The 26,557-nt window shown below is 43.4% G+C and overlaps 1 protein-coding gene across 1 annotated transcript in view; it reads left to right on the top strand.

Moving 5' to 3' along the window:
- The window catches only part of LOC133540959 (transducin-like enhancer protein 1), a 372,555-nt gene that overhangs the window by 118,310 nt on the left and 227,688 nt on the right, over positions 1 to 26,557 (top strand). Inside the window, exon 5 of the mRNA XM_061884044.1 lies at positions 15,757 to 15,819. Coding sequence (XP_061740028.1) covers positions 15,757 to 15,819 — 63 coding nt within the window. The remainder of the gene's footprint in view (positions 1 to 15,756; positions 15,820 to 26,557) is intronic.

Below are 26,557 nucleotides of genomic sequence, written 5' to 3'. Positions count from 1 at the left end.
CCCAGCTCACTTTTATTAGAGTGCTTTTACTGCACGGTCCTCATGTGTTCATCCAAAACTATTTGAAATGTGGACTCGTCAGACCACAGAACACTTTTCCACTTTGCATCAGTCCGTCTTAGATGATCTCGGGCCCAGAGAAGCCGGCGGCATTTCTGGATGTTGTTGATAAATGGCTTTCGTTTTGCATAGTAGAGCTTTAACTTGCACTTACAGACGTAGCGACAAACTGTATTTAGTGACAGTGGTTTTCTGAGGTGTTCCTGAGCCCATGTGGTGATTTCCTTTTGAGATTGATGTCGGTTTTTGATACAGGGCCGTCTGAGGGATCGATGGTCGCGGTCATTCAATGTTGGTTTACGGCAGGGGTGCCCATTACGTCGATCGCGAGCTACCAGTCGACCGCGGGGGGTGTGTCAGTCGATCTCCAGCCAGGCTTTTAAAAAAAATAGACCTAAAAATTAGTGATCGTCTATCTTCACCAAGACGTCACTTAAATGACATTCACGGTACCGGAGGGTCTTGTGAGATGACGCTGGCTGCTGCAAGATCATTATTATGAAAATATGACTGAGAGGAAGGCGAGAAACACTTTTTATTTCAACAGACTCTCGCGCCGTCCCTTCCGTCAAAACTCTAAAGGCCGACTGCACATTTCCTATCTTCACAATAAAAGCCCTGCTTCATGCTGCCTGCGCTAACTAAATACAGGGTCTCGGAAAACTGGCGCGCACAAGCGATCCCTCAGAAAGCTGGCGTGCACATCACTTGTGCACGCCAGCTTTCCGAGACTCTTATTTTGTTAGCGCAGGCAGCATGAAGCAGGGCTTTTATTGTGAAGATAGGAAATGTGCAGTCGGCCTTTAGAGTTTTGACGGAAGGGACGGCGCGAAAGTCTGTTGAAATAAAAAGTGTTTCTCGCCTTCCTCCCTGTCATTTTTTCATAATAATGAACTGGCAGCAGCCAGCATCATCTCACAAGACCCTCGGGTGCCGTGAATGTCAATCAAGCAAGCTACGGAATTTGCCGCCAATGTTTTTCTTGTAAAGTGTATGGAAGCTGGATGAATTAGATGCCAAAAACCAACCACTTTCATGTGGTATTGTACAGAAAGGACAACTTTTTTTCTCCTCCATTTGAAAATGTGGGCGTTATCATCATTACTGTCTGATTCCAAACAATGCAAGTCATCAGAATCAGGTAATACACCAACTTATATGCTTGTCTTCGTGAAAGAAAGACATCTATATGTGTTACACATGCTTGTATTATCATTAAACACATTTAACTTGTTTACAAAAATGTCTCTTTCATAAATAAATAAATATAAATGATATATATAAATGAGGTAGATCCCCTCGAGTTGGTCAATTAAAAAGTAGCTCGCCTGCAGAAAAAGTGTGGGCACCCCTGGTTTACGGCTATGCCGCTTACGTGGAGTGATTTCTCCAGATTTTCTGAACCTTTTGATGATATAATGGACCGTATATGTTGAAATCTCTAAATTTCTTGCAATTGCACTTTGAGAAACGTTGTTCTTAAACTGTTTGAAAATTTGCTCACGCAGTTGTGGACAAAGGGGTGTACCTTGCCCCATCCTTTCTTGTGAAAGACTGAGCATTTTTTGGGAAGCTGTTTTTATACCCAATCATGGCACCCACCTGTTCCCAATTAGCCTGCACACCTGTGGGATGTTCCAAATAAGTGTTTGATGAGCATTCCTCAACTTTATCAGTATTTATTGCCACCTATCCCAACATCTTTGTCACGTGTTGCTGGCATCAAATTCTAAAGTTAATGATTATTTGCAAAAAAAAAAAAAAAAAAGTTTATCAGTTTGAACATCAAATATGTTGTCTTTGTAGCATATTCAACTGAATATGGCTTGAAAAGGATTTGCAAAATCATTGTATTCCGTTTATATTTACATCTAACACAATTTCCCAACTCATATGGGAACGGGGTTTGTATTTGAGGTGTCCTTAACTTTCTCTCTTCCACTGTGATACCAATATCGGCGGCGTGAGTATTGTTCGATACCGAACTTAATCGATGCGATACCAGCACGAATCATCCATTTGTAGTGGAATTTTAGAAAAGGTTTGAACAAGTGAAATGAGTCTAACAGAGAACACTAAACACTAACCTGTTTATTTTTAACCGTCTGAAATGGACTTATACTGTCTTTAAAGGGGAACTGCACTTTTTGAGGGGAATTTTGCCTGTTGATCACAATCATCATGAGAGACAAGAAGACACGTTTTTTTGTATTTTTTTATTTTAACATGTTAAAATCAGCTTGTTTTTGGTAGCTCGCAATGCAGCTAATGGGAGGAATCAATTCTACCTCTAAATCACTTTAAAAATGCATTCAAAAACCGCCAACAATAGTTAATTGGTTCTGTAAGCTGTATAACAACCAAGCTGTAGCAACATTGTTATTGTAAGAGCAAACACTGAGGAACTCTTTTTCTAGCGTACAAACACAATGTTGTGCTTCAGTATTAGCCGTCAAAGATAACTACGGCAAGAGATAAGCATTTGAGTTTGTAATACACAACACTGCCTTAGAACACCAATCTGTACTGATTGAAGAATATGAATAATCATATTACAGTATCGGTAAAGTATTATTTCATGTTTTGTTTGTACACAGCTCGCCAGACAGCGTATGTACTGTAGTGTGTTTGGATCAAGGACATTGATATCAAGACTCTCCTTGATAAATATTAGGGCTGTGAATCTTTTCGGTGTCCCACGATTCGATTCAATATCGATTCTTGGGGTCGCGATTCGATTATATATAGATTTTTTTCGATTCAACGCGATTCTCGATACAAAAACAACATTTTTTCGATTCAAAACGATTCTGTATTCATTCAATACATAGGATTTCAGCAGGATCTACCTCAGTCTGCTGACATGCTAGCAGAGTAGTAGATTTTTAAAAAACTTCAAAGACAAGATATTTGATGTTCAAACTCATAAACTTTATTTTTTTTTGCAAATAATAATTAACTTAGAATTTCATGGCTGCAACACGTGCCAAAGTAGTTGGGAAAGGGCATGTTCACCACTGCGCTACATCTCCTTTTCTTTTAACAACACTCAATAAACGTTTGGGAACTGAGGAAACTAATTGTTGAAGTTTTGAAAGTGGAATTATTTCCCATTGCTTGATGTACAGCTTAAGTTGTATTTTCTTAAACACAATTTCCCAACTCATATGGAAACGGGATTTGTACTTCTTTATCTCTTTTTTTCAACCAAAAATCCTTTGCTCTGATTAGGGGGTACTTGAATTTAAAAAAAAATTCACAGGAGCATATCATAGAAAGAAGTTTGAGAACCACTGGAGTAGAGTTTATACTTTTCTCATCATTGTTTGGCAAAATATTGCACTCCTCCGCCCTTTTTGATTACCTCTCGAGGAACTCTGAAGAAACCTTATTCTTTGCACGATTTGAATGATTCACACTGCCGAAAACAACCCAATCATAGTGCTTTTTTTCTTTGAGAAAGGCTAGATGGTGCCTAGTTCCCATTGAGAACAGAGCTAGCTTGACCACCACGCATACTGAATGACGTGAGTGACATCCAAGTAGGCGTGCAATGTGATGAACTTTTAGTCTAATGAATGCGCGTGTAAATAAAGCTGCCTTGCCTTGCCAAAGGTAAACTCTTCACAGTTGCTAACATGACGTCGCCCAGCCTCAATTTTGTATCTCCAATCAGAGTTTGGCAACTTGCTGATTGAGTTGTTTCCAGATCGCAACACAGTTTGCCAAACAGGGGAAAGCTCGCTGGCAGCCAGATGGTGTTGACTCCAACACACGCACCCTTCGTTAGCCTTTCTTCTGATCATTATCAAAAGTGAAGGCAGGCTGCCAACCATGTCAAGTTCCTGAAACTTTAACCCCAGGTGTGCTCTTGTAAAACAGGGAAAACGAGACATGGAAACAGACAAGCGGTAGAAAATAGAGGGATGAAAACAGGCAGAAAAATTGACAACTTAACTTTCGATTTGGTTGTGTTGTTGTTGTTGTCCTTGTTTATCTGAAGGTATTTCCAGCCGGGGCAGGTTAAAGGCCTACTGAAATGAGATTTTCTTATTTAAACGGGGATAGCAGGTCCATTCTATGTGTCATACTTGATCATTTTGCAATTGTGCCATATTTGTGCTGCAAGGATTTAGTAGAGAACATTGACGATAAAGTTCACAACTTTTGGTTGCTAAATAAAAAAGCCTTGCCTGTACCGGAAGTAGCAGACGATGTGCGCGTGACGTCACGGGTTGTGGAGCGCCTCACATCCTCACATTGTTTACAATCATGGCCAACAGCAGCTAGAGCGATCCGGACCGAGAAAGCGACGAGTTACCCATTAATTTGAGCAAGGAAGAAAGATTTGTGGATGAGGATAGTGAGAGTGAAGGACTAGAGAGAAGAGAAAAAAAAAGACAGGGCAGTGTGAGTGATTCAGATGTTATTAGACACATTTACTAGGACAATTCTGGAAAATCCCTTATCTGCTTATTGTGTTACTAGTGTTTTAGTGAGATTATATAATCGTACCTGAAAGTCAGAGGGGTGTAGCCACGGGTGTGGTGACCGCCAGTGTCTCTGAGGGAAGCCACGTTTCTCGACGTGGCGAAGCAAAGGCAGCCGGTCGGGCCGGGCTGAGCTTTTTTTCCTCCTCTACGGTGGAAGCATCCCACGCTCGGGGGCGGTCGGTCGGAGGAAGCAAGAGAGTTGCAGCTGCCTCTTTGACAGCTGCACGAGGAACGACGCAAGCTCCGCTCATGTCTACGGTATTACCACAATTTTCTCACTGAAACCTGCCGGTTGACATGTGGTAGAGAACCATGTTCACTTGACCGCTCTGTTCCATAGTAAAGCTTGGCCTTCGGGAATGTAAACAAAGAAACACCGGCTGTGTTTTTGTTGCTACAGCCGACCGCAATACACCGCTTTCCTCCTACATCTTTCTTCTTTGACGTCTCCATTATTAATTGAACAAATTGCAAAAGATTCAGCAACACAGATGTCCAGAATACTGTGTAATTATGCGATTAAAGCAGATGACTTACAGCCGTGATCGGTGCTGGGAAAAAAATGTCCGCTACAATCCGTGACGTCACGCGTGCGCGTCATCATACGCGTCATCATTTTCAACAGGAAACTTCGCGGGAAATTTAAAATTGCAATTTAGTAAACTAAACCGGCTGTATTGGCATGTGTTGCAATGTTAATATTTCATCATTGATATATAAACTATCAGACTTTGTGGTCGGTAGTAGTGGCTTTCAGTAGGCCTTTAAGTGAAGTGGTGCTTGTTACACAACTGATATCCTTGGAAACAGTTTTGGACATTCTTTTATTAACAAACCTCTTGCGAAATCTTAAGCCTATCCCAGCTACAATGTGACGACAAAACTGCAATGAGAGAACAATAAACCAGACTTTCAGAGCAGTGCTAAGAAATGACATCAACTCATGTAACAGACATGATTGCGTCTTTTTACAAAGGCTTACAATATGTACTGAACTGTGCAATCTACTAATAAAAGTTTCATTTAATCAATCAATCAATCAATCCAAAATAGCGAAATACTCATACTAAAAACCCCGTTTCCATATGAGTTGGAAAATTGTGTTGGATGTAAATATAAACGGAATACAATGATTTGCAGATAATTTTCAACCCATATTCAGTTGAATATGCTACAAAGACAACATATTTGTTGTTCAAACTGATAAACAATTTTTTTTTTGCAAATAATAACTTTAGAATTTGATGCCATCAAATTGTTGGTATCATGATTCACTATTAATATACCGTATTTCCTTGAAAAGCCGCTGGGGCGCTAATTAATTTAAAACCTCTTCTCACTCCTGCGCTTGCTCAAGGCATGCGGTAAAAGTAAGCAGGCGCTAATAATTCTAAAACCTCTTCTCACCCCTGCGCTTACCAATGGCATGCAGTAAAAAATTGAGAGTGATAAAAAAAAAAAATAATAATAAAAAATTCTTCTGCGGCCGCTGTCCGGTGGTTGAGGACCACTGCTCTACAACATGTCATCATGCCCACCTTTTCACCACGCTATCTGCGTGCCGGCCGGACGCATGCATTTCGCTGCTTCTCATACGAGATTGCAATGCATACTTGGTCAACAGCCATACCTTTTACACTGATGGTTGTGATATAAACAACTTTAACACTCTTACTAATATGCGCCACACTCTGTGAACCCACACCCAACACATTTCTGGAGAACATTGGCTCTGTAACACATTATAAACGCAACATAACACTTACCCACAATGCCATGCATCCATGACTCTTGGCTATATTATACACGCGCCCCCAACCCCGCCCACCTCAACCGACGCATGGAGAGGGGCGGGGGGTTTGGTGCTAGCGGGGTGTATACTATAGCCGGTAAGAGTCATGGATGAATGGCATTCTAGGTAAGTGTTATGTTGCGTTTATAATGTGTTACAGAGCCGATGTTCTCCAGAAATGTGTTTGTTATTTTGGTTTGGTGTGGGTTCACAGTGTGTGGCACATATTAGTAAGAGTGTTAAAGTTGTTTTATATCACAACCATCAGTGTGATCTGTATGGCTGTGGAACAAGACACTTGGTTTACACATAGCAAAAGTAAAAATACATGGTTGTGATATAAACAACTTTAACACTCTCACTATTATGCGCCACACTCTGTGAACCCACACCAAACCCATTTATGGAGAACATAGGCTCTGTAACACATTATAAACGCAACATAACTACCCACAATGCCATGCATCCATGACTCTTGGCTATATTATACACGCGCCCCCTACCCCACCCACCTCAACCGACGCGCGGGGAGGGGGCGGGGTTTGGTGCTACCGGGGTGTATAATATAGCCGGTAAGAGTCATGGGTAAGTGTTATGTTGGGTTTATAATGTCTTACAGAGCCGATGTTCTCCAGAAATGTGTTTATTCTGGTTTGGTGTGGGTTCACAGTGTGTGGCGCATATTAGTAAGAGTGTTAAAGTTGTTTATATCACAACCATCAGTGTGATTTGTATGGCTGTGGAACGAGAGACCTGTGGAACGAGAGACCTGGTTTACACATAGCAAAAGTAAAAATACATGGTTGTGATATAAACAACTTTAACACTCTTACTATTATGCGCCACACTCTGTGAACCCACACCAAACCCATTTCTGGAGAACATAGGCTCTGTAACACATTATAAACGCAACATAACTACCCACAATGCCATGCATCCATGACTCTTGGCTATATTATACACGCGCCCCCAACCCCACCCACCTCAACCGACGCGTGGGGAGGGGGCGGGGTTTGGTGCTAGCGGGGTGTATAATATAGCCGGTAAGAGTCATGGGTAAGTGTTATGTTGGGTTTATAATGTCTTACAGAGCCGATGTTCTCCAGAAATGTGTTTGGTATTCTGGTTTGGTGTGGGTTCACAGTGTGTGGTGCATATTAGTAATAGTGTTAAAGTTGTTTTATATCACAACCATCAGTGTGATCTGTATGGCTGTGGAACGAGAGACCTGGTTTACACATAGCAAAAGTAAAAATACATAATTGTGATATAAACAACTTTAACACTCTTACTATTATGCGCCACACTCCGTGAACCCACACCAAACCCATTTCTGGAGAACATAGGCTCTGTAACACATTATAAACGCAACATAACTACCCACAATGCCATGCATCCATGACTCTTGGCTATATTATACACGCGCCCCCAACCCCACCCACCTCAACCGACGCGCGGGGAGGGGGCGGGGTTTGGTGCTACCGGGGTGTATACTATAGCCGGTAAGAGTCATGGGTAAGTGTTATGTTGGGTTTATAATGTCTTACAGAGCCGATGTTCTCCAGAAATGTGTTTATTCTGGTTTGGTGTGGGTTCACAGTGTGTGGCGCATATTAGTAAGAGTGTTAAAGTTGTTTGTATCACAACCATCAGTGTGATCTGTATGGCTGTGGAACGAGAGACCTGTGGAACGAGAGACCTGGTTTACACATAGCAAAAGTAAAAATACATGGTTGTGATATAAACAACTTTAACACTCTTACTATTATGCGCCACACTCTGTGAACCCACACCAAACCCATTTCTGGAGAACATAGGCTCTGTAACACATTATAAACGCAACATAACTACCCACAATGCCATGCATCCATGACTCTTGGCTATATTATACACGCGCCCCCAACCCCACCCACCTCAACCGACGCGCGGGGAGGGGGCGGGGTTTGGTGCTAGCGGGGTGTATAATATAGCCGGTAAGAGTCATGGGTAAGTGTTATGTTGGGTTTATAATGTCTTACAGAGCCGATGTTCTCCAGAAATGTGTTTGGTATTCTGGTTTGGTGTGGGTTCACAGTGTGTGGTGCATATTAGTAATAGTGTTAAAGTTGTTTTATATCACAACCATCAGTGTGATCTGTATGGCTGTGGAACGAGAGACCTGGTTTACACATAGCAAAAGTAAAAATACATAATTGTGATATAAACAACTTTAACACTCTTACTATTATGCGCCACACTCCGTGAACCCACACCAAACCCATTTCTGGAGAACATAGGCTCTGTAACACATTATAAACGCAACATAACTACCCACAATGCCATGCATCCATGACTCTTGGCTATATTATACACGCGCCCCCAACCCCACCCACCTCAACCGACGCGCGGGGAGGGGGCGGGGTTTGGTGCTACCGGGGTGTATAATATAGCCGGTAAGAGTCATGGGTAAGTGTTATGTTGGGTTTATAATGTCTTACAGAGCCGATGTTCTCCAGAAATGTGTTTGGTATTCTGGTTTGGTGTGGGTTCACAGTGTGTGGCGCATATTAGTAAGAGTGTTAAAGTTCTTATATATCACGACTATTAGTGTGATCTGTATGTCTGTGGAACAAGACACCTAGTTTACAAATAGTGAAAGCAAAAATAACCTAATAATTTTGAAAGTGACGACAGGGGAAGCGTCGCTCGTGACGTCACGAATTTGACCGGGCGGTAAAACTAAGCATGCGCTTATAAGTTTGGGGAGCGAGTTTGACCCGGCAGTAATTCAAGGCAGGCTAATCAAGGAAATACGGTAATATTAGTACTACTCCTAATTCTGGTAGATGTAGTAGCAGGAGAATCTCGTTGTGTAATAGAATGCAGTTATGTTGTTAAATAAAGCAAATTCCCATGCATAAATCCCTAAGAGTGCCATAGACTGTAATAAATGTGTGACGCAATGAGGAAGTGTGTGTGTGTGTGTGATGACTGACAGGATGGCTCATAGTACAGAGCAGTGTGTTTGGGAGTCCAAAACCTGCCAGAGACATCGCTGCTTTTAATCACAACCCCCCAACACACACACACCTCCCACCCCATTCACCTTTCAGCATCCCCCCCAGGTGGTGGGGAAGGAACCAGAAGAAGAACGGCCCAGAAAGAAATGAAAAGGCAGAAGAGGAAAGCTAATAATTGAGAAATAAAAAAAAAAAGGAGAGTGGTGCGGGGGTGAATCAAAACTGTCTGGCAAAGGAACTGTGGAAAACTAGAAAGAGAGAGATGAGAGAGCAGTGCAGAAGAGGAGGGTGAATAGCGGGATAATGGCTCAGTGTGAGAGCTGTTGGAGGAAGAAGAGAACAAAATGAGGCTGAGGGCACTCAGACAGATAGAATTAGACACACAACAGAGGCCTGTGTGTGTGTGTGTGTTTGTGTGTTTGTGTGTGTGCGCGTCGAAAATGTGATCTTTATGTGACTTATATGGCTATATTGACACAAAATGTCTTTTCATCTTTATACACTGTCCTGCCACAACATTTGGTACAAACCCCGTTTCCATATGAGTTGGGAAATTGTGTTCGATGTAAATATAAACGGAATACAATGATTTGCAAATCCTTTTCAACCCATATTCAATTGAATGCACTACAAAGACAAGATATTTGATGTTCATACTCATAAACTGCAAATAATTAACCTAGAGTTTCATGGCTGCAACACGTGCCAAAGTAGTCTGGAAAGGGCATGTTCTCCACTGTGTTACATCACCTTTTCTTTTAACAACACTCAATAAACGTTTGGGAACTGAGGAAACTATTTGTTGAAGCTTTGAAAGTGAAATTCTTTCCCATTCTTGTTTTATGTAGAGCTTCAGTCGTTCAACAGTCCGTGGTCTCAGCTGTCGTATTTTGCGCTTCATAATGCGCCACCCATTTTCGATGGGAGACAGATCTGGACTGCAGGCGGGCCAGGAATGTACCCGCACTGTTTTTTTACAAAGCCACGCTGTTGTAACACTTGTCTTGCTGAAATAAGCAGGGGCGTCCTTGATAACGTTGCCTGGATAACAACATATGTTGCTCCAAAACCTGTATGGACTATTCAGCATTAGTGGTGCCTTCACAGATGTGTAAGTTACCCATGCCTTGGGCACTAATACACCCCCATACCATCACAGATGCTGGCTTTTGAACTTTGCGCCTATAACAGATCGAATGGTTATTTTCCTCTTTGTTTTGGAGAACACCACGTCCTCTGTTTCCAAATATAATTTGAAATGTGGACTCGTCAGACCACAGAACACTTTTCCACTTTGCATCAGTCCAATCTTAGGTGAGCTCAGGCCCAGCCAAGCCGGCGGCGTTTCAGGGTATTGTTGATAAATGGGTTTGGCTTTGCATAGTAGAGTTTTAACTTGCACTTACAGATGTAGTGACCAACTGTAGTTACTGACAGTGGTTTTATGAAGTGTTCCTGAGCCCATGTGGTGATATCCTTTACACACTGATGTCGGTTTTTGATGTAGTACCGCCTGAGGGATCAAAAGTCCGTAATATCATCACTTGCGTGCAGTGATTTCTCCAGATTCTCTGAACTTTTTGATGATTTTACGGACCGTAGATGGTAAAATCCCTAAATTCCTTGCAATAGCTCGTTGAGAAATGTTTTTCTAAAACTGTTCGACAATTTACTTACAAACTGATGACCCTCACCCCATCCTTGTTTGTGAATTAGCATTTCATGGAAGCTGCTTTTATACCCAATCATGGCACCCAACTGTTCCCAATTAGCCTGCACACCTGTGGGATGTTCCAAATAAGTGTTTGATGAGCATTCCTCAACTTTATCAGTATTTATTGCCACCTTTCCCATCTTCTTTGTCACGTGTTGCTGGCATCAAATTCTGAAGTTAATGATTAAAAAAAATGTTTATCAGTTTGAACATCAAATATGTTGTCTTTGTAGCATATTCAACTGAATATGGGTTGAAAATGATTTGCAAATCATTGTATTTCGTTTATATTTACATCTAACACAATTTCACAACTCATATGGAAAACGGGGTTTGTAAGTTTTTTTTTATGAAGGCACCATTAAAGCTGAATGGTCCATACAGGTTTTGAAGCAACATATGTTGTCATCCAAGCAACGTTATCATGACTTTTTCAGCAAAACAATGCAAAGCCACGTGTTACAACAGCGTGACTTCGTAATAAAAGAGTGCGGGTACTTTCCTGGCCCGCCTGCAGTCCAGACATGTCTCCCATCAAAAATGTGTGGCGCATTATGAAGCGTAAAATACGACAACAAGACCCCGGACTGTTGAACAACTTAAGCTGTACATCGAGCAAGAATGGTAAAGAATTCCAATTTCAAAGCTTCAACAATTAGTTTCCTCAGTTCCCAAACGTTTATTGAGTGTTGTTAAAAGAAAATGTGATGTAACACAGTGGTGAACATGCCCTTTCCCAACTACTTTGGCATGTGTTGGAGCCATGAAATTCTAAGTTAATTATTATTTGCAAAAAAAAAAAAAAAGTTTGAGTTTGAACATCAAATATCTTGTCTTTGTAGTGCATTCAACTGAATATGGGTTGAAAGGTATTTGCAAATCATTGTATTCTGTTTATATTTACATCTAACACAATTTCTCAACTCATATGGAAACAGGGTTTGTATTTGGCTGTTACCATTTAGTGGTCAGTTGTACTAAATATGTACTGTACTGTGTAAACTGTACTGTTTAACATAATGTATTCTCTCCCTTTGCAATCTGCTAGTAAAAGTTTCAAATCGATCAATCAAACAACCTGCAAATCAGATGGAAAATTAGAGGGAACAATGTTTGGGGGTATCCATAATATCCTGATAGGGAGAACTTTTTATCTACACGATAAGTCAAATGTGTCTTTACCTCCGTTGCGGAGGCTCCGCCGAACCCCTGAGGCCGACTCACCGAACCCCGAGGGTTCGATGGAACCCAGGTTAAGAACCACTGGGTTAGATATAAACCTGCTGTGCTGTGGACACTTCTAAGTGCAATTCTTGATCATTACCTGAATTACTGACATTGTCCTAGAACATGGGTAGGGAACCTATGGCTCTAGAGCCAGATGTGGCTCTTTTGATGACTGCATGTGGTTCTTAGATACATCTTAGCTGGCATTACTTAACACGATAAGTGAGTGTATTTCAACCTTTTCTGAGCCAAGGCACATTTTTGTCATTGGAAAAATTCCGAGGCAAACCACCAGCAGAAAACATTAAAAAAATGAAACTCATTAGCGGATACTGACAGTAAAAAGTTGTTCTCGCAATTGTTGGATACGAATTCAAACCAAAACCAACCATGCATCACTATAGCTCTTGTCTCAATGTAGGTGTACTGTCACCACCCGTCACATCACGCCGTAACTTGTTTTTTGGTGTTTTCCTGTGTCTTGCGCTCCTATTTTGGTGGCTTTTCCTCTTTTGTTGGTATTTTCCTGTAGTAGTTTCATGTATTCCTTGAATGCTATTCCCCGCACCTGCTTTGTTTTCGCAATCAAGACTAAGTTGTGAGGACGTACTCCTTCTTTGAGGGGAGATCATTGATTGTCATGTCATGTACGGATGTACTTTGTGGACGCCGTCTTCTCCGTACACTGTAAGTCTTTGCTGTCGTCCAGCATTCCGTTTTTGTTTACTTTGTAGCCAGTTCAGTTTTAGCTTTGTTTTGCTTCAATGCCTTTTCTTAGCGGCACTCCCCTTCTGTTTATTTTTGGTTTAAGCGTTGGATACCTTTTTACCTACACGCTGCCTCCCCCATATTGGGATCACGACATACCATGTTCTCGACATCTACAGAACAATTGGCTACCTGCTGCCACCTACTGATATGCAGAGGTGGGTAGTAACGCGCTACATTTACTCCGTTACATCTACTTGAGTAACTTTTGGGATAAATTGTACTTCTAAGAGTAGTTTTTATGCAACATACTTTTACTTTTACTTGAGTATATTTATAGAGAAGAAACACTACTTTTACTCCGCTCCATTTATCTGCAATCAGGTCGCTGCTCGCTACTTTTTTTTAATCCATCTGTTAATGCACGCTTTGTTTGTTTTGATTTTGTCAGACACGCATTCAAAGTAGGATCTACGCATGCCTGCGTTTCACCAATCAAATGCAGTCACTGGTGACGTCGGACCAATCAAACAGAGCCAGGTGGTCACGTGACCGTCACACGTAGAACCCGACATGTTGAAAAACTTATTGGGGTGTTACCATTTAGTGGTCAACTGTACGGAATATGTACTGTACTGTGCAATCTACTAATAAAAGTTTCAATCTATCAATGAATCAATCAAAAGTGTAAACGAAAAAAGACACTTTTTATTTCAACCGTACTTCCAACCCTAAGCCAAAAACTGATCGCACAGTTCCTGTCTTCACAATAAAAGTGCCGCTCCACCGCGCCTGCGCCAACAAAATAAGAGTCTCCGAAAGCCAGAGCAAACAAGCTAGCAAGCTACGGAGTTTGCCGCCAATGTATTTCTTGAAAAGTGTATAAAAACGAATATGGAAGCTGGAAAAATAAGATGCCAAACACCAACGACTTTCATGATGTATTAGACAGGAAGGAGGAACTTTTTTTCTCCTCCATTTGAAAACCGGGACGTTATCAGCACTATACTGTCTGATTCCAATCAATGCAAGTCATCAGAATCAGGTAATACACCAACTTATACTTTTGTCTTCATTAATGATAGGAATCTATATGTTAAACATGCATGTATATTCATTAAAACACCTTTAACATGTGAACAAAAACGGCAAAATAAATAAATATAAATTATATGCTGTATATATAAAGGTATGTATATATATATGATATGTGTGTATGTATATGTATATTTGAGGTAGATCACCTCGACTTGGTCATTTATTAAATAATTGATAAACGTTGAAAAACTTATTGGGGTGTTACCATTTAGTGGTCAATTGTACAGAATATGTACTGTACTGTGCAATCTACTAATACAAGTTTCAATCAATCAATCAATCAATGCCTACTGAGCCTATGGTGCTGTTAAGTTACTGTGGCTCAATTTGCCTTAATTTTTATTTTTATTTTAATGTATTATTATTTAATATATAATATTGTTAGAGTTGCTTAAGAGATATTCCTGGCTGTGAATTTGCTCATTGCTATTTTTATGTTTTTGTGCATTATTTGTTGCCGTAATCATTAAAGGAACAGGTTACTCATCAGTTACTCAGTACTTTAGTAGTTTTTTCCCAACATACTTTTTACTTTTACTCAAGTAAATATTTGGGTGACTACTCCTTACTTTTACTTGAGTAATACATTTATAAAGTAACAGTACTCTTACTTGAGTACAATTTCTGGCTACTCTACCCACCTCTGCTGATATGGAAGAGTATTACACGGTTACTCTGCCGAGCTCCAGACAGCACAGACACTCAACAAAGACACATTTGCAGATTATAATTACTGTTTCGAAAAAAATAGTTTTAACCCAATTAGGTGAAATTACCTAATCTCCCACGGCACACTAGAGTACTACGGCACAGCGGTTGAAAAACACAGCGATTGTTAAGTATTGAATCATTCCGCTGGTAATCAGTGCTAAAAAAAAAACGTTCAAAATATAAAACATTCTCATACATTTTAATCCTTTCATCCGTTTTCTACCGCACCTGTTCAAGAAGTCGCATTAATGGTAAGAACTATTTTATTCAATATTGGTTAGTTTCAGAAAAACAATGTTATTAAAAAGAAGAAGACACTTATTATACTCTTAAAATGTTTGGTCCTACCTAAAAATGCATGCATTTAGTTGTATTCAGTGTTAAAAAATATTATATGGCTCTCACGGAAATACATAGTAAAATATTTGGCTTTCATGGCTCTCTCAACCAAAAAGGTTCCCGACCCCTGTCCTAGAAGTACGGGCGGAACTTAGGAGACCTCTTATTTATATGTTACAACATTGTTTAGTAATTTTACAAAAAATGAATACAACATGTGGTTGTACAGTACAATAGTAAAGCATTACTAACAGTGTAAAGGCAGTATTTAGAACCCTTCCTCGGGTTTGAAAGGTGTACCTAATGAAGTGTCCTGTGGGTTTAAACCCTGACTCCGAGGAAGAAGATGGAGTAGACAAAAAAAGAAAATGTAAAGGTGCTGAAAGCTGACTTCAAGCTGCCTCTTTGTTCCCACATTCCATGCACATTCTGGTCTTGTGGTTGTGCTGTCCCGACACGAACCCCCTGCTCATTAGAGGCACGTTTCTTTTGTGGGGTTTTGTTTTTAATGCCGCAAAAGCCTAATGTGCTGTAAATGTGTATCATATGTTCATGGTGCACTCATTACTCTGCCAGATGTCATGCATTGACTTGCCTTCTCTCCTCCCGTCACAGGCAGAGATCGTCAAGCGTCTCAGTGCCATCTGCGCTCAGATCATCCCTTTCCTCTCTCAAGAGGTGAGTGGCACCTGGATTTGTATCCACCTTTATCACTCCTTCCCCGTGTATCCACCTCTATCACTCCTTCCCCCGTGTATCCACCTTTATCACTCCTTCCCCGTGTGTCCACCTCTATCACTCCTTCCCCGTGTGTCCACCTCTATCACTCCTTCCCCGTGTATCCACCTCTATCACTCCTTCCCCGTGTATCCACCTGCATCACTCCTTCCCCGTGTATCCACCTCTATCGCTCCTTCCCCGTGTGTCCACCTCTATCACTCCTTCCCCGTGTAACCACCTCTATCACTCCTTCCCCGTGTATCCACCTGCATCACTCCTTTCCCGTGTATCCACCTCTATCACTCCTTCCCCGTGTATCCACCTCTATCACTCCTCCCCCGTGTGTCCACCTCTATCACTCCTTCCCCGTGTATCCACCTCTATCACTCCTTCCCCGTGTATCCACCTCTATCACTCCTCCCCCTTGTATCCACCTCTATCACTCCTTCCCCGTGTATCCGCCTCTATCACTCCTTTCCCGTGTATCCGCCTCTATCACTCCTTCCTCGTGTATCCACCTGTATCACTCCTTCCTCGTGTATCCACCTCTATCACTCCTTCCCCGTGTATCAACCTGCATCACTCCTTCCCCGTGTATCCACCTGCATCACTCCTTCCCCGTGTATCCACCTGTATCACTCCATCCCCGTGTATCCACCTGTATCACTCTTTCCCCGTGTATCCACCTCTATCACTCCTTCCCGTGTATCCACCTCTATCACACCTTCCCCGTGTATTCACCTCTATCACTCCTTCCCCGTGTATTCACCTCTATCACTCCTTCCCCGTGTATCAACCTGCATCAGTCCTTCCCCGTGTATCCACCTCTATCACTCCTTCCCCGTGTATCCACCTCTATCACTCCTTCCCCGTGTATCCACCTCTATCACTCCTTCCCCGTGTATCCACCTCTATCACTCCTTCCCCGTGTATCCACCTCTATCACTCCTTCCCCGTGTATCAACCTGCATCAGTCCTTCCCCGTGTATCCACCTCTATCACTCCTTCCCTTGTGTATCCACCTCTATCACTCCTTCCCCGTGTATCCACCTCTATCACTCCTTCCCCGTGTATCCACATCTATCACTCCTTCCCCGTGTATCCACCTCTATCACTCCTTCTCCGTGTATCCACCTCTATCACTCCTTCCCCGTGTATCCACCTCTATCACTCCTTCCCCGTGTATCCACCTGTATCACTCCTTCCCCGTGTATCCACCTCTATCACTCCTTCCCCGTGTATCAACCTGCATCAGTCCTTCCCCGTGTATCCACCTCTATCACTCCTTCCCTTGTGTATCCACCTCTATCACTCCTTCCCCGTGTATCCACCTCTATCACTCCTTCCCTGTGTATCCACCTCTATCACTCCTTCCCCGTGTATCCACCTCTATCACTCCTTCTCCGTGTATCCACCTCTATCACTCCTTCCCCGTGTATCCACCTCTATCACTCCTTCCCCTTGTATCCACCTCTATCACTCCTTCCCCGTGTATCCACCTCTATCACTCCTTCCCCGTGTATCCACATCTATCACTCCTTCCCCGTGTATCCACCTCTATCACTCCTTCTCCGTGTATCCACCTCTATCACTCCTTCCCCGTGTATCCACCTCTATCACTCCTTCCCCTTGTATCCACCTCTATCACTCCTTCCCCGTGTATCCACCTCTATCACTCCTTCCCCGTGTATCCACCTCTATCACTCCTTCCCCTTGTATCCACCTCTATCACTCCTTCCCCGTGTATCCACCTCTATCACTCCTTCCCCTTGTATCCACATCTATCACTCCTTCCCCGTGTATCCACATCTATCACTCCTTCCCTGTGTATCCGCCTCTATCACTCCTTCTCCGTGTATCCGCCTCTATCACTCCTTCCCCGTGTATCCGCCTCTATCACTCCTTCCCCGTGTATCCGCCTCTATCACTCCTTCCCCGTGTATCCGCCTCTATCACTCCTTCCCCGTGTATCCGCCTCTATCACTCCTTCCCCGTGTATCCGCCTCTATCACTCCTTCCCCGTGTATCCGCCTCTATCACTCCTTCCCCGTGTATCCGCCTCTATCACTCCTTCCCCTTGTATCCACATCTATCACTCCTTCCCCGTGTATCCACATCTATCACTCCTTCCCTGTGTATCCGCCTCTATCACTCCTTCTCCGTGTATCCGCCTCTATCACTCCTTCCCCTTGTATCCACCTCTATCACTCCTTCCCCGTGTATCCACCTCTATCACTCCTTCCCCGTGTATCCACCTCTATCACTCCTTCCCCTTGTATCCACCTCTATCACTCCTTCCCCGTGTATCCACCTCTATCACTCCTTCCCCTTGTATCCACATCTATCACTCCTTCCCCGTGTATCCACATCTATCACTCCTTCCCTGTGTATCCGCCTCTATCACTCCTTCTCCGTGTATCCGCCTCTATCACTCCTTCCCCGTGTATCCGCCTCTATCACTCCTTCTCCGTGTATCCGCCTCTATCACTCCTTCCCCGTGTATCCGCCTCTATCACTCCTTCCCCGTGTATCCGCCTCTATCACTCCTTCTCCGTGTATCCGCCTCTATCACTCCTTCCCCGTGTAACCACCTCTATCACTCCTTCCCCGTGTAACCACCTCTATCACTCCTTCCCCGTGTATCCACATTTATCACTCCTCCCCCTTGTATCCACCTTTATCACTCCTCCCCCTTGTATCCACCTCTATCACTCCTTCCCCGTGTATCCACCTCTATCACTCCTTCCCCGTGTATCCACCTGTATCACCTCCTTCCCCGTGGAACTCACACATTCACTGGCCACACAATTTGGCACGTGTTGCAGCCACAAAAAATTGTGAGTTAATTATTATTTGCAAAAATAAATACATTTAATGAGATTGAACACCAAATATGTTGTCTTTGTAGCATATTCAACTGAATATGGGTTGAAAAGGATTTGCAAATCATTGTATTCTGTTTATATTTACATCTAACAAAATTTCCCAACTCATATGGAAACGGGGTTTGTATTTCTTTGATAAAGTATAAATCTATTCCATTACAAAGTTAGATTTTTTTTTTTTGCCGGTATTGTCTTTTTGCAGGAAGATTTAAGCCTCTTTCGTACCCCGATAGTTTGCGTGATGCTTGCTGTACAACAGAAGGTGACGGAATTCAAGCAGTGGACACTATTGAGTGTTGTGAGTGAAATATTTATTTTAGCCTTCATGTAAGAGGTCAGAGCAAAGTCAAGTGCATAGCCAATCCTCCGTGTTGGCAGATTATCCACTCCTCCTAGCGGTTCGTCTCCTTTGTGAGCTTTGAGACCTTGGAGCAGCGCCAGCCGTGCTGGGCTCCTGCATTAGCACTCTTCCTAGCGTGAAAAGCCATTTCCACTTCTACGGTGGCTTCTTCAGACGCCTTTCTGCCATTACAGCAAGGTCTCCAACCTTTGTCAACGCCGGAGTGACTTGTGGTTCTGCGAGCGACACGTACCCTTGCTCTCGCTCACCACTGCAACCTTCACTTTCAAGTCCAAGGAAAAGTCTCCTTCCCTGTCCTTCTCGGAGAAAAGAAAACTCTTCTCCCGGTGAGATTCACGGGCTCCGGAGAGCTCTTGTGGTGTTTTTTGGCCCTGAAAAAGAGGGGATTGTGTTCTAACCACAACTCGGGTTTGGAAGCCAGTCCACTCGCTGAGCGATCCCTCGGGGCCAGCTCGCTCCAGAACTACAGGTGTCTGGCAGCCGCCTCAAAGCCACATGGAATCAATCCACTTCCTGCCTGTTCCCTTTCCCAAAACTAAATTGTTGAGCGGTGACGACTGATGCAAGGTGAAAATGTGAACTCTGGTTAGGATTTGTTGGAAGGTTGGCCGGATATTGGAATGTTTTGTGCGTTGCCGAATATTGTTCACATAAAAGAAAATGGAAAAGGTATTCAAACATGAATCAGTGATTGGGTTCTTTAATGGTGACGCTGTTTTGTACTCATACCCCATAATAAGGCAGATTGTTATGATCCGCCGCCTGGATCATACATTGTTTTGGTTTTTGAGTCCTTTTGTGTTTCCTGATTATTTTTGGACTCTTCCGATCCCTGGTTTGTGCACTTCCTTGTTTTGTCTTGTTACCATGGTTTCTCATTTGTTCTACCTGCACTGGTTTTTTGACACACACCTGTTTATAATTACTGTCTCTGATACGACTCGGAGTAAGGAGAGGACCCAGATGCAGAGAGGAAGTTCAAAAATAAAGCTTTTATTTTGAAATAACTTTTTACCTCCAGTGCAAAAAGGATTTCTCAAGAATCATAACAAAGCGCGGAAAATAATTCCAAGGATAAACAAGTAAATCAAAATCCCTCCAAAATAATGAGGAATACTAATCTAAGAAAAAACTAACAAAAATAGAATATCAATAAGAATTAACCAAAAGCGCTTCAACAGGAGGAAAAAAACACAAACGATCTATATATAAACACTAACCAGGAATAAACAAAAAAAAATCACTCAATCAATGAGGCAATAAATACGAAATTTGGAAAAACAAATACTCACCAATTATGTAGACAAAGGAAAACAAAGGGCGCTAGAAGGAAGAAAAAGTAAACTCAAAATTACAGCAAAAGACTGCTTGATCCAAAAGGGAGAACCAGGGAAAAAGGAGCAAGACAAGGAGGTTATCAGGGACATGGACATGGACGCTAGAAAGGCACGATAGACAAGACGATCTGGCACAGGACAAAAGGAAGCGTGAGCTTAAATAGGATATGGGTATGATGGGAAGCAGGTGGAAACAATCCGGGATCAGGGATGACGCCAGACTGGTGACACAAGAGGAAGGGCCCGTGATCTGAAACAAGAGGGTAGCTTTTCAAAATAAAACACGTAAATCACAAGACGGAAAAACCCAGACAAGACTTCCCTCACCGCGGTGTGACAGTCTCCTTGTATTTAAGCCTGCCTTCTCCCGTTGTTCAGTCTTGGTTCGTTGTTTGCTTCATGCAACTCTCATGTTGGCTTCTCTACTTGATAAATACTTCAATCAATCAATCAATCAGTGTTTATTTTTATAGCCCCAAATCACAAAGGACTGCACAAATCATTACGACTACGGCATCCTCGGAAGAACCCAGAAAAGGGCAAGGAAAACTCACACCCAGTGGGCAGGGAGAATTCACATCCAGTGGGACGCCAGTGACAATGCTGACTATGAGAAACCTTGGAGAGGACCTCAGATGTGGGCAACCCCCCCACCCCCTCTAGGGGACCGAAAGCAATGGATGTCGAGCAGGTCTAACATGATACTGTGAAAGTTCAATCCATAGTGGTTCCCACACAGCCGCGAGAGTTCAGTTCAAAGCGGACCCAAGACAGCAGCGAGAGTCCCGTCCACAGGAAACCATCCCAAGCGGAGGCGGATCAGCAGCGTAGAGATGTCCCCAACCGATACACAGGCGAGCGGTCCATCCTGGGTCTCGACTCTGGACAGCCAGTACTTCATCCATGGTCATCGGACCGGACCCCCTCCACAAGGGAGTGGGGGACATAAGAGAAAAAAGAAAAGAAGCAGCAGATCAACTGGTCTAAAAAGGAGGTCTATTTAAAGGCTAGAGTATACAGATGAGATTTAAGGTGAGACTTAAATGCTTCTACTGAGGTAGCATCTCGAACTGTTACTGGGAGGGCATTCCAGAGTACTGGAGCCCGAACGGAAAACGCTCTATAACCCGCAGACTTTTTTTGGGCTCTAGGAATCACTAATAAGCTTGTGCTAAGTTACGCCTTAGCTTCGCATGCGCTCGGCACGTTATTTTGGACTCTTTGGACTCGATGCTAGTTAGCGTTAGCTTCCCGTGCGCAGGCACGCCTTTTCTTTTTGTCAGTTTTGTACCAGTGTCTTCATATTTTGTATTAAACCAAGCTCCTACCTGCAATTCCTGCTTGTCCTGGTCCTCGTGCATCTTGGGGTGACTCAACACGCATCACAATGCGCTTCCAACGTGACAAAGGTAGCAAGCATTGGGGGCCATTTGATATTTGCCATTTTCAAAACCAATACAGTTTAGATTTGTTTAAACCTTTAGGGCAGGGATCGGCAACCTTTTGTGTCAAAAGAGCCATTTGGGCCCGTTTTAACCAGATCAAAACCCTCTCGGAGCCACAAAAGTTTTTTGATCACAATATTCAAGTTAGTGCGACACATACAGTTTCCTATAAGGAAGTGCTTCTCAAATGGGGGTATGCGTACCCCTGGGGGTACTTGAAGGTATGCCAAGGGGTACGTGAGATTTTTTTTTTAAATATTCTAGAAATAGCGACAATCCAAAAATCCTTTATTAAAATATTAATTGAATAATACTTCAACAAAATATGAATGTAGGTTCATAAACTGTGAAAGGTGGGTGAGAGTGAGAGTGGGGTGAGAGTGAAAGGTAGGTGACTGAGAGGTGGGTGAGAGTGAGAGGTGGTTGAGAATGAGAGGTGGGTGAGAGTGAGAGTGAGAAGTGGGTGAGAGTGAAAGGTGGGTGAGTGTGAGAGGTGGGTGAGAGTGAGAGGCGAGTGAGAGTGAGAGGTGGATAAGATTGAGAAGTGGGTGAGAGTGAGAGGTGGATAAGATTGACAAGTGGGTGAGAGTGAGAGGTGGGTGAGTGAGAGGCGAGTGAGAGTGAGAGGTGGATAAGACTGAGAAGTGGGTGAGAGCGACAGTGACAGGCGGGTGAGAGTGATAGGCGGGTGAGAGTAAGAGTCAGAGGTGGATGAGAGTGAGGGGTGGGTGAGAGTGAAAGGTGGGTGAGAGCGACAGTGACAGGCGGGTGAGAGTGATAGGCGGGTGAGAGTAAGAGTCAGAGGTGGATGAGAGTGAGGGGTGGGTGAGAGTGAAAGGTGGGTGAGAGCGACAGTGACAGGCGGGTGAGAGTAAGATTCAGAGGTGGGTGAGAGTGAGGGGTGGGTGAGAGTGAAAGGTGGGTGAGAGCGACAGTGACAGGCGGGTGAGAGTAAGAGTCAGAGGTGGATGAGAGTGAGGGGTGGGTGAGAGTGAGGGGTGGGTGAGAGTGAGAGGTGGGCGAGAGTGGGGTGAGAGGGAGAGGCGGGTGAGAGAGAAAGGTGGGTGAGAGTGAGAGGCGGGTGAGAGTGTGGATGAGAGTGAGAGTGAAAGGTGGGTGAGTGTGAGAGGTGGGTGACAGTGAGAGGTGGGTGAGAGTGAGAGGTGGATAAGATTGAGAAGTGGGTGAGAGTGACAGTGACAGGCGAGTGAGAGGTGGATGAAAGCGAGAGTGAGAAGTGGGTGAGAGTGAGGGGTGAGTGAGAGTGAAAGGTGGGTGAGAGTGAGAGTGAGAGGCGGGTGAGAGTGAGAGGTGGGTGAGAGTGACAATGAGAGGTGGATGAGAGTGAGAGTGAAATGTTGGTGAGTGTGAGAGGTGGGTGACAGTGAGAGGTGGGTGAGAGTGAGAGGTGGATAAGATTGAGAAGTGGGTGAGAGTGACAGTGACAGGCGAGTGAGAGGTGGATGAAAGCGAGAGTGAGAAGTGGGTGAGAGTGAGGGGTGAGTGAGAGTGAAAGGTGGGTGAGAGTGAGAGTGAGAGGCGGGTGAGAGTGAGAGGTGGGTGAGAGTGACAATGAGAGGTGGATGAGAGTGAGAGTGAAATGTTGGTGAGTGTGAGAGTTACGGTGAGAGGCGGGTGAGAGTGAGAGGCGGGTGAGAGTGAGAGGCGGGTGAGAGTGAGAGGCGGGTGAGAGTGAGAGTTAGAGGCGGGTGAGAGGTGGATGAGAATTAGAGTGGGGTGAGAGTGAGAGGTGGATGAGAGTTAGAGGCGATGATCAAGGGGCATTTTCCATCAGCTTGTCATGAAAAAGCACAACTTCATAAACGCCTCTTTTCTCAAAGGTGTTGTGCTCAAAAACATGTTCTAGAATTTCCAAGCCCTGTTATGACATCATTTACAAGGTGGTTTCACAAATGTACATTTCAACCACAAGGGGGCAGCTGTGAATTCTACCAAATTAGCCTTTGTAAGGTCAGAAAATGCTGGCATTTAGCAATCTGCCTGAGGCCTGTGTGCCACTGCAAACTGTGTGTGTGTGTGTGTGTGTGTGTGTGTGTGTGTGTGTGTGTGTGTGTGTGTGTGTGTGTGTGTGTGTGTGTGTGTGTGAGAGTGTGTGTATGCCAACAGAATACAAATCTGCAGACATGTTTCCTTTGGTCCCACTGTGAGCGCACTGATGGATTGTGTGTCTCCGGAGACGGGGAGGTCATGGCTCTGTCACTTTGATCAATATTGACACTGTGTGTGTGTGTGTGTGTGTGTGTGTGTGTGTGTGTGTGTGCATGACGTATTACATCCGAGCATTGTGTAAACAAAGTAGATATTTTAGTGGAGCGCAGAGGTGTCCAAAGTGTGACATTTGGAGCTTGCAGCTAGGACTGGGTGATATGGCCTTTTTTTAATACATCTATATTTTTAGGCCATATCACGATATACGATATATATTACGATATTTTGCCTTGGCCTTGAATAAACACTTGATGCGTATAATCACAGCAGTATGATGATTCTATGTGTCTACATTAAAATATTCTTCTTCATACTGCATTCATATATGCTACTTTTAAACTTTCATGCAGAGAGGGAAATCACAACTAAGTCAATTGACCAGAAGTGTATTTATTAAAGTTATTAAGCAATGGCGCAAACATTCATGTCATTTCCAAAACATAAAGTGCCATTAAGTGTCAAATAAAAATGAGCTGCATAATAGGAAATCAAATAGTATTCGTCCTTCACTATGTGGTATGTTACTAAGGTTATGAAATTCCTTTCATTCTCTAGCGAGTGACTTTTCAAATGATGCTACATATTAGCAGTAATGCTACTTTTTATAGCAACGCTTTTTCCCCACACTTGACAAATTACGGTTGTCTGTTCGGCATATTCCCACTTGAAGCCGAACCACCGCCAGACGAGGGATCCCCTGCAGTTTTTATTGGGAATCAAGTCTTCCTTCATTTGTTACCAGATCCGCACCTTCCTTCTATCGTACGGCTATGTTAGCAGCTAACGTTACCCAGTCTGCTACCTGTCTACTGGACGATGGCGTATACGTATGTGACGTATGACGTGACAGTATGTGACGTATGTAAGTTTGTGCGCCTGCTTGTCTGTGAGAAGGAGAGACAGGAAAGAGTGAGAAGAGCCTGAAGTGTACGCCCGCAGCTAAAAGCAACTACGTGAGAACGTATACTCGAATATTACGATAGTCATTTTCTATATCGCACAGAGACAAACCCACGATATACCTGTATCGTATGTATCAATGTATCGCCCAGCTCTATATTTATAATGTGCCTGCCGCACATTATAAATATACTATTTAAAGGAAGAAGATAAAAAAACTGGAATAAAAGAACAAAAAGGTGGAATGAAACAAGATGTTTTCAATGTAGACTAACACAAAACTGCCATGCAGGCTGTTTTTTTTCTTTACAACTGTCATTGTTCAAAAACTACTAATGAGTCAAAATCAATGTTGACTTATATAAGGTTCCAATTATTTCACATGAAATATTACATTATTATTAATTATTAATATTGTTATTAATATTACAATATTATTAGGAGGCCACCGGGAAGACCCAGGACACATTGGGAAGACTATGTCTCCCGGCTGGCCTGGGACGAAGTGGCTGGGGAGAGGAAAGTCTGGGCTTCCCTGCTTAGGCTGCTGCCCCCGCAACCCGACCTCGGATAAGCGGAAGAAAATATATGGATGGAGGGATGATAATATTACACTTTGAAATATTTTATGCGTTTTCCATATAATAAAACAAAGTAGTCTTTGACAAAAACGGTATAAAACACATTTTAAAAAAACAAACAAGAAAAAATGATAAAAACGGATATAAGTTGAACTCGAGATTTTTTCACTTTTGTGATTGGGACCCTTTTAGATCCTCAAGAATTTTTGTGAATTTTATTTTAAAGAAATGGTCCTTGTTCAAAAAAATAATAATGAATTCAACGAATTATTGACTGGGCAGCACGGTGGAGGAGGAGTTAGTGCGTCTGCCTCACAATACGAAGGTCCTGAGTAGTCCTGGGTTCAATCATGTTCTCCCTGTGACTGCGTGAGTTCCCTCCGGGTACTCCGGCTTCCTCCCACTTCCAAAGACAAGCACCTGGGGATAGATTCCTCCCACCTCCAAAGACATGCACCTGGGAATAGGCTCCTCCCACCTCCAAAGACATGCACCTGGGGATAGGCTCCTCCCATCTCCAAAGACATGCACCTGGGGATAGGCTCCTCCCACCTCCAAAGACATGCACCTGGGGATAGGCTCCTCCCACCTCCATAGACATGCACCTGGGGATAGGCTCCTCCCACCTCCATAGACATGCACCTGGGGATAAGCTCCTCCCACCTCCAAAGACATGCACCTGGGGATAGGCCCCTCCCACCTCCAAAGAGATGCACCTGGGGATAGGCCCCTCCTACCTCCAAAGACATGCACCTGGGGATAGGCCCCTCCCACCTCCAAAGACATGCACCCGGGATAGGCTCCTCCCACCTCCAAAGACATGCACCTGGGGATAGGCTCCTCCCACCTCAAAAGACATGCACCAGGGGATAGGTCTATTGGCAACACTAAATGGTCTCTAGTGTGTGAATGTTGTCTGTGTTGAGTGGCGACTTGTCCAGGGTGTACGCCGCCTTCC

The sequence above is a fragment of the Nerophis ophidion genome, linkage group LG22 (genome assembly GCF_033978795.1).
Source record: "Nerophis ophidion isolate RoL-2023_Sa linkage group LG22, RoL_Noph_v1.0, whole genome shotgun sequence".
NCBI lineage: Eukaryota > Metazoa > Chordata > Actinopteri > Syngnathiformes > Syngnathidae > Nerophis > Nerophis ophidion.
Note: the sequence above shows the minus strand (reverse complement) of the source record. Positions and strands in the feature narration are given on the sequence as shown.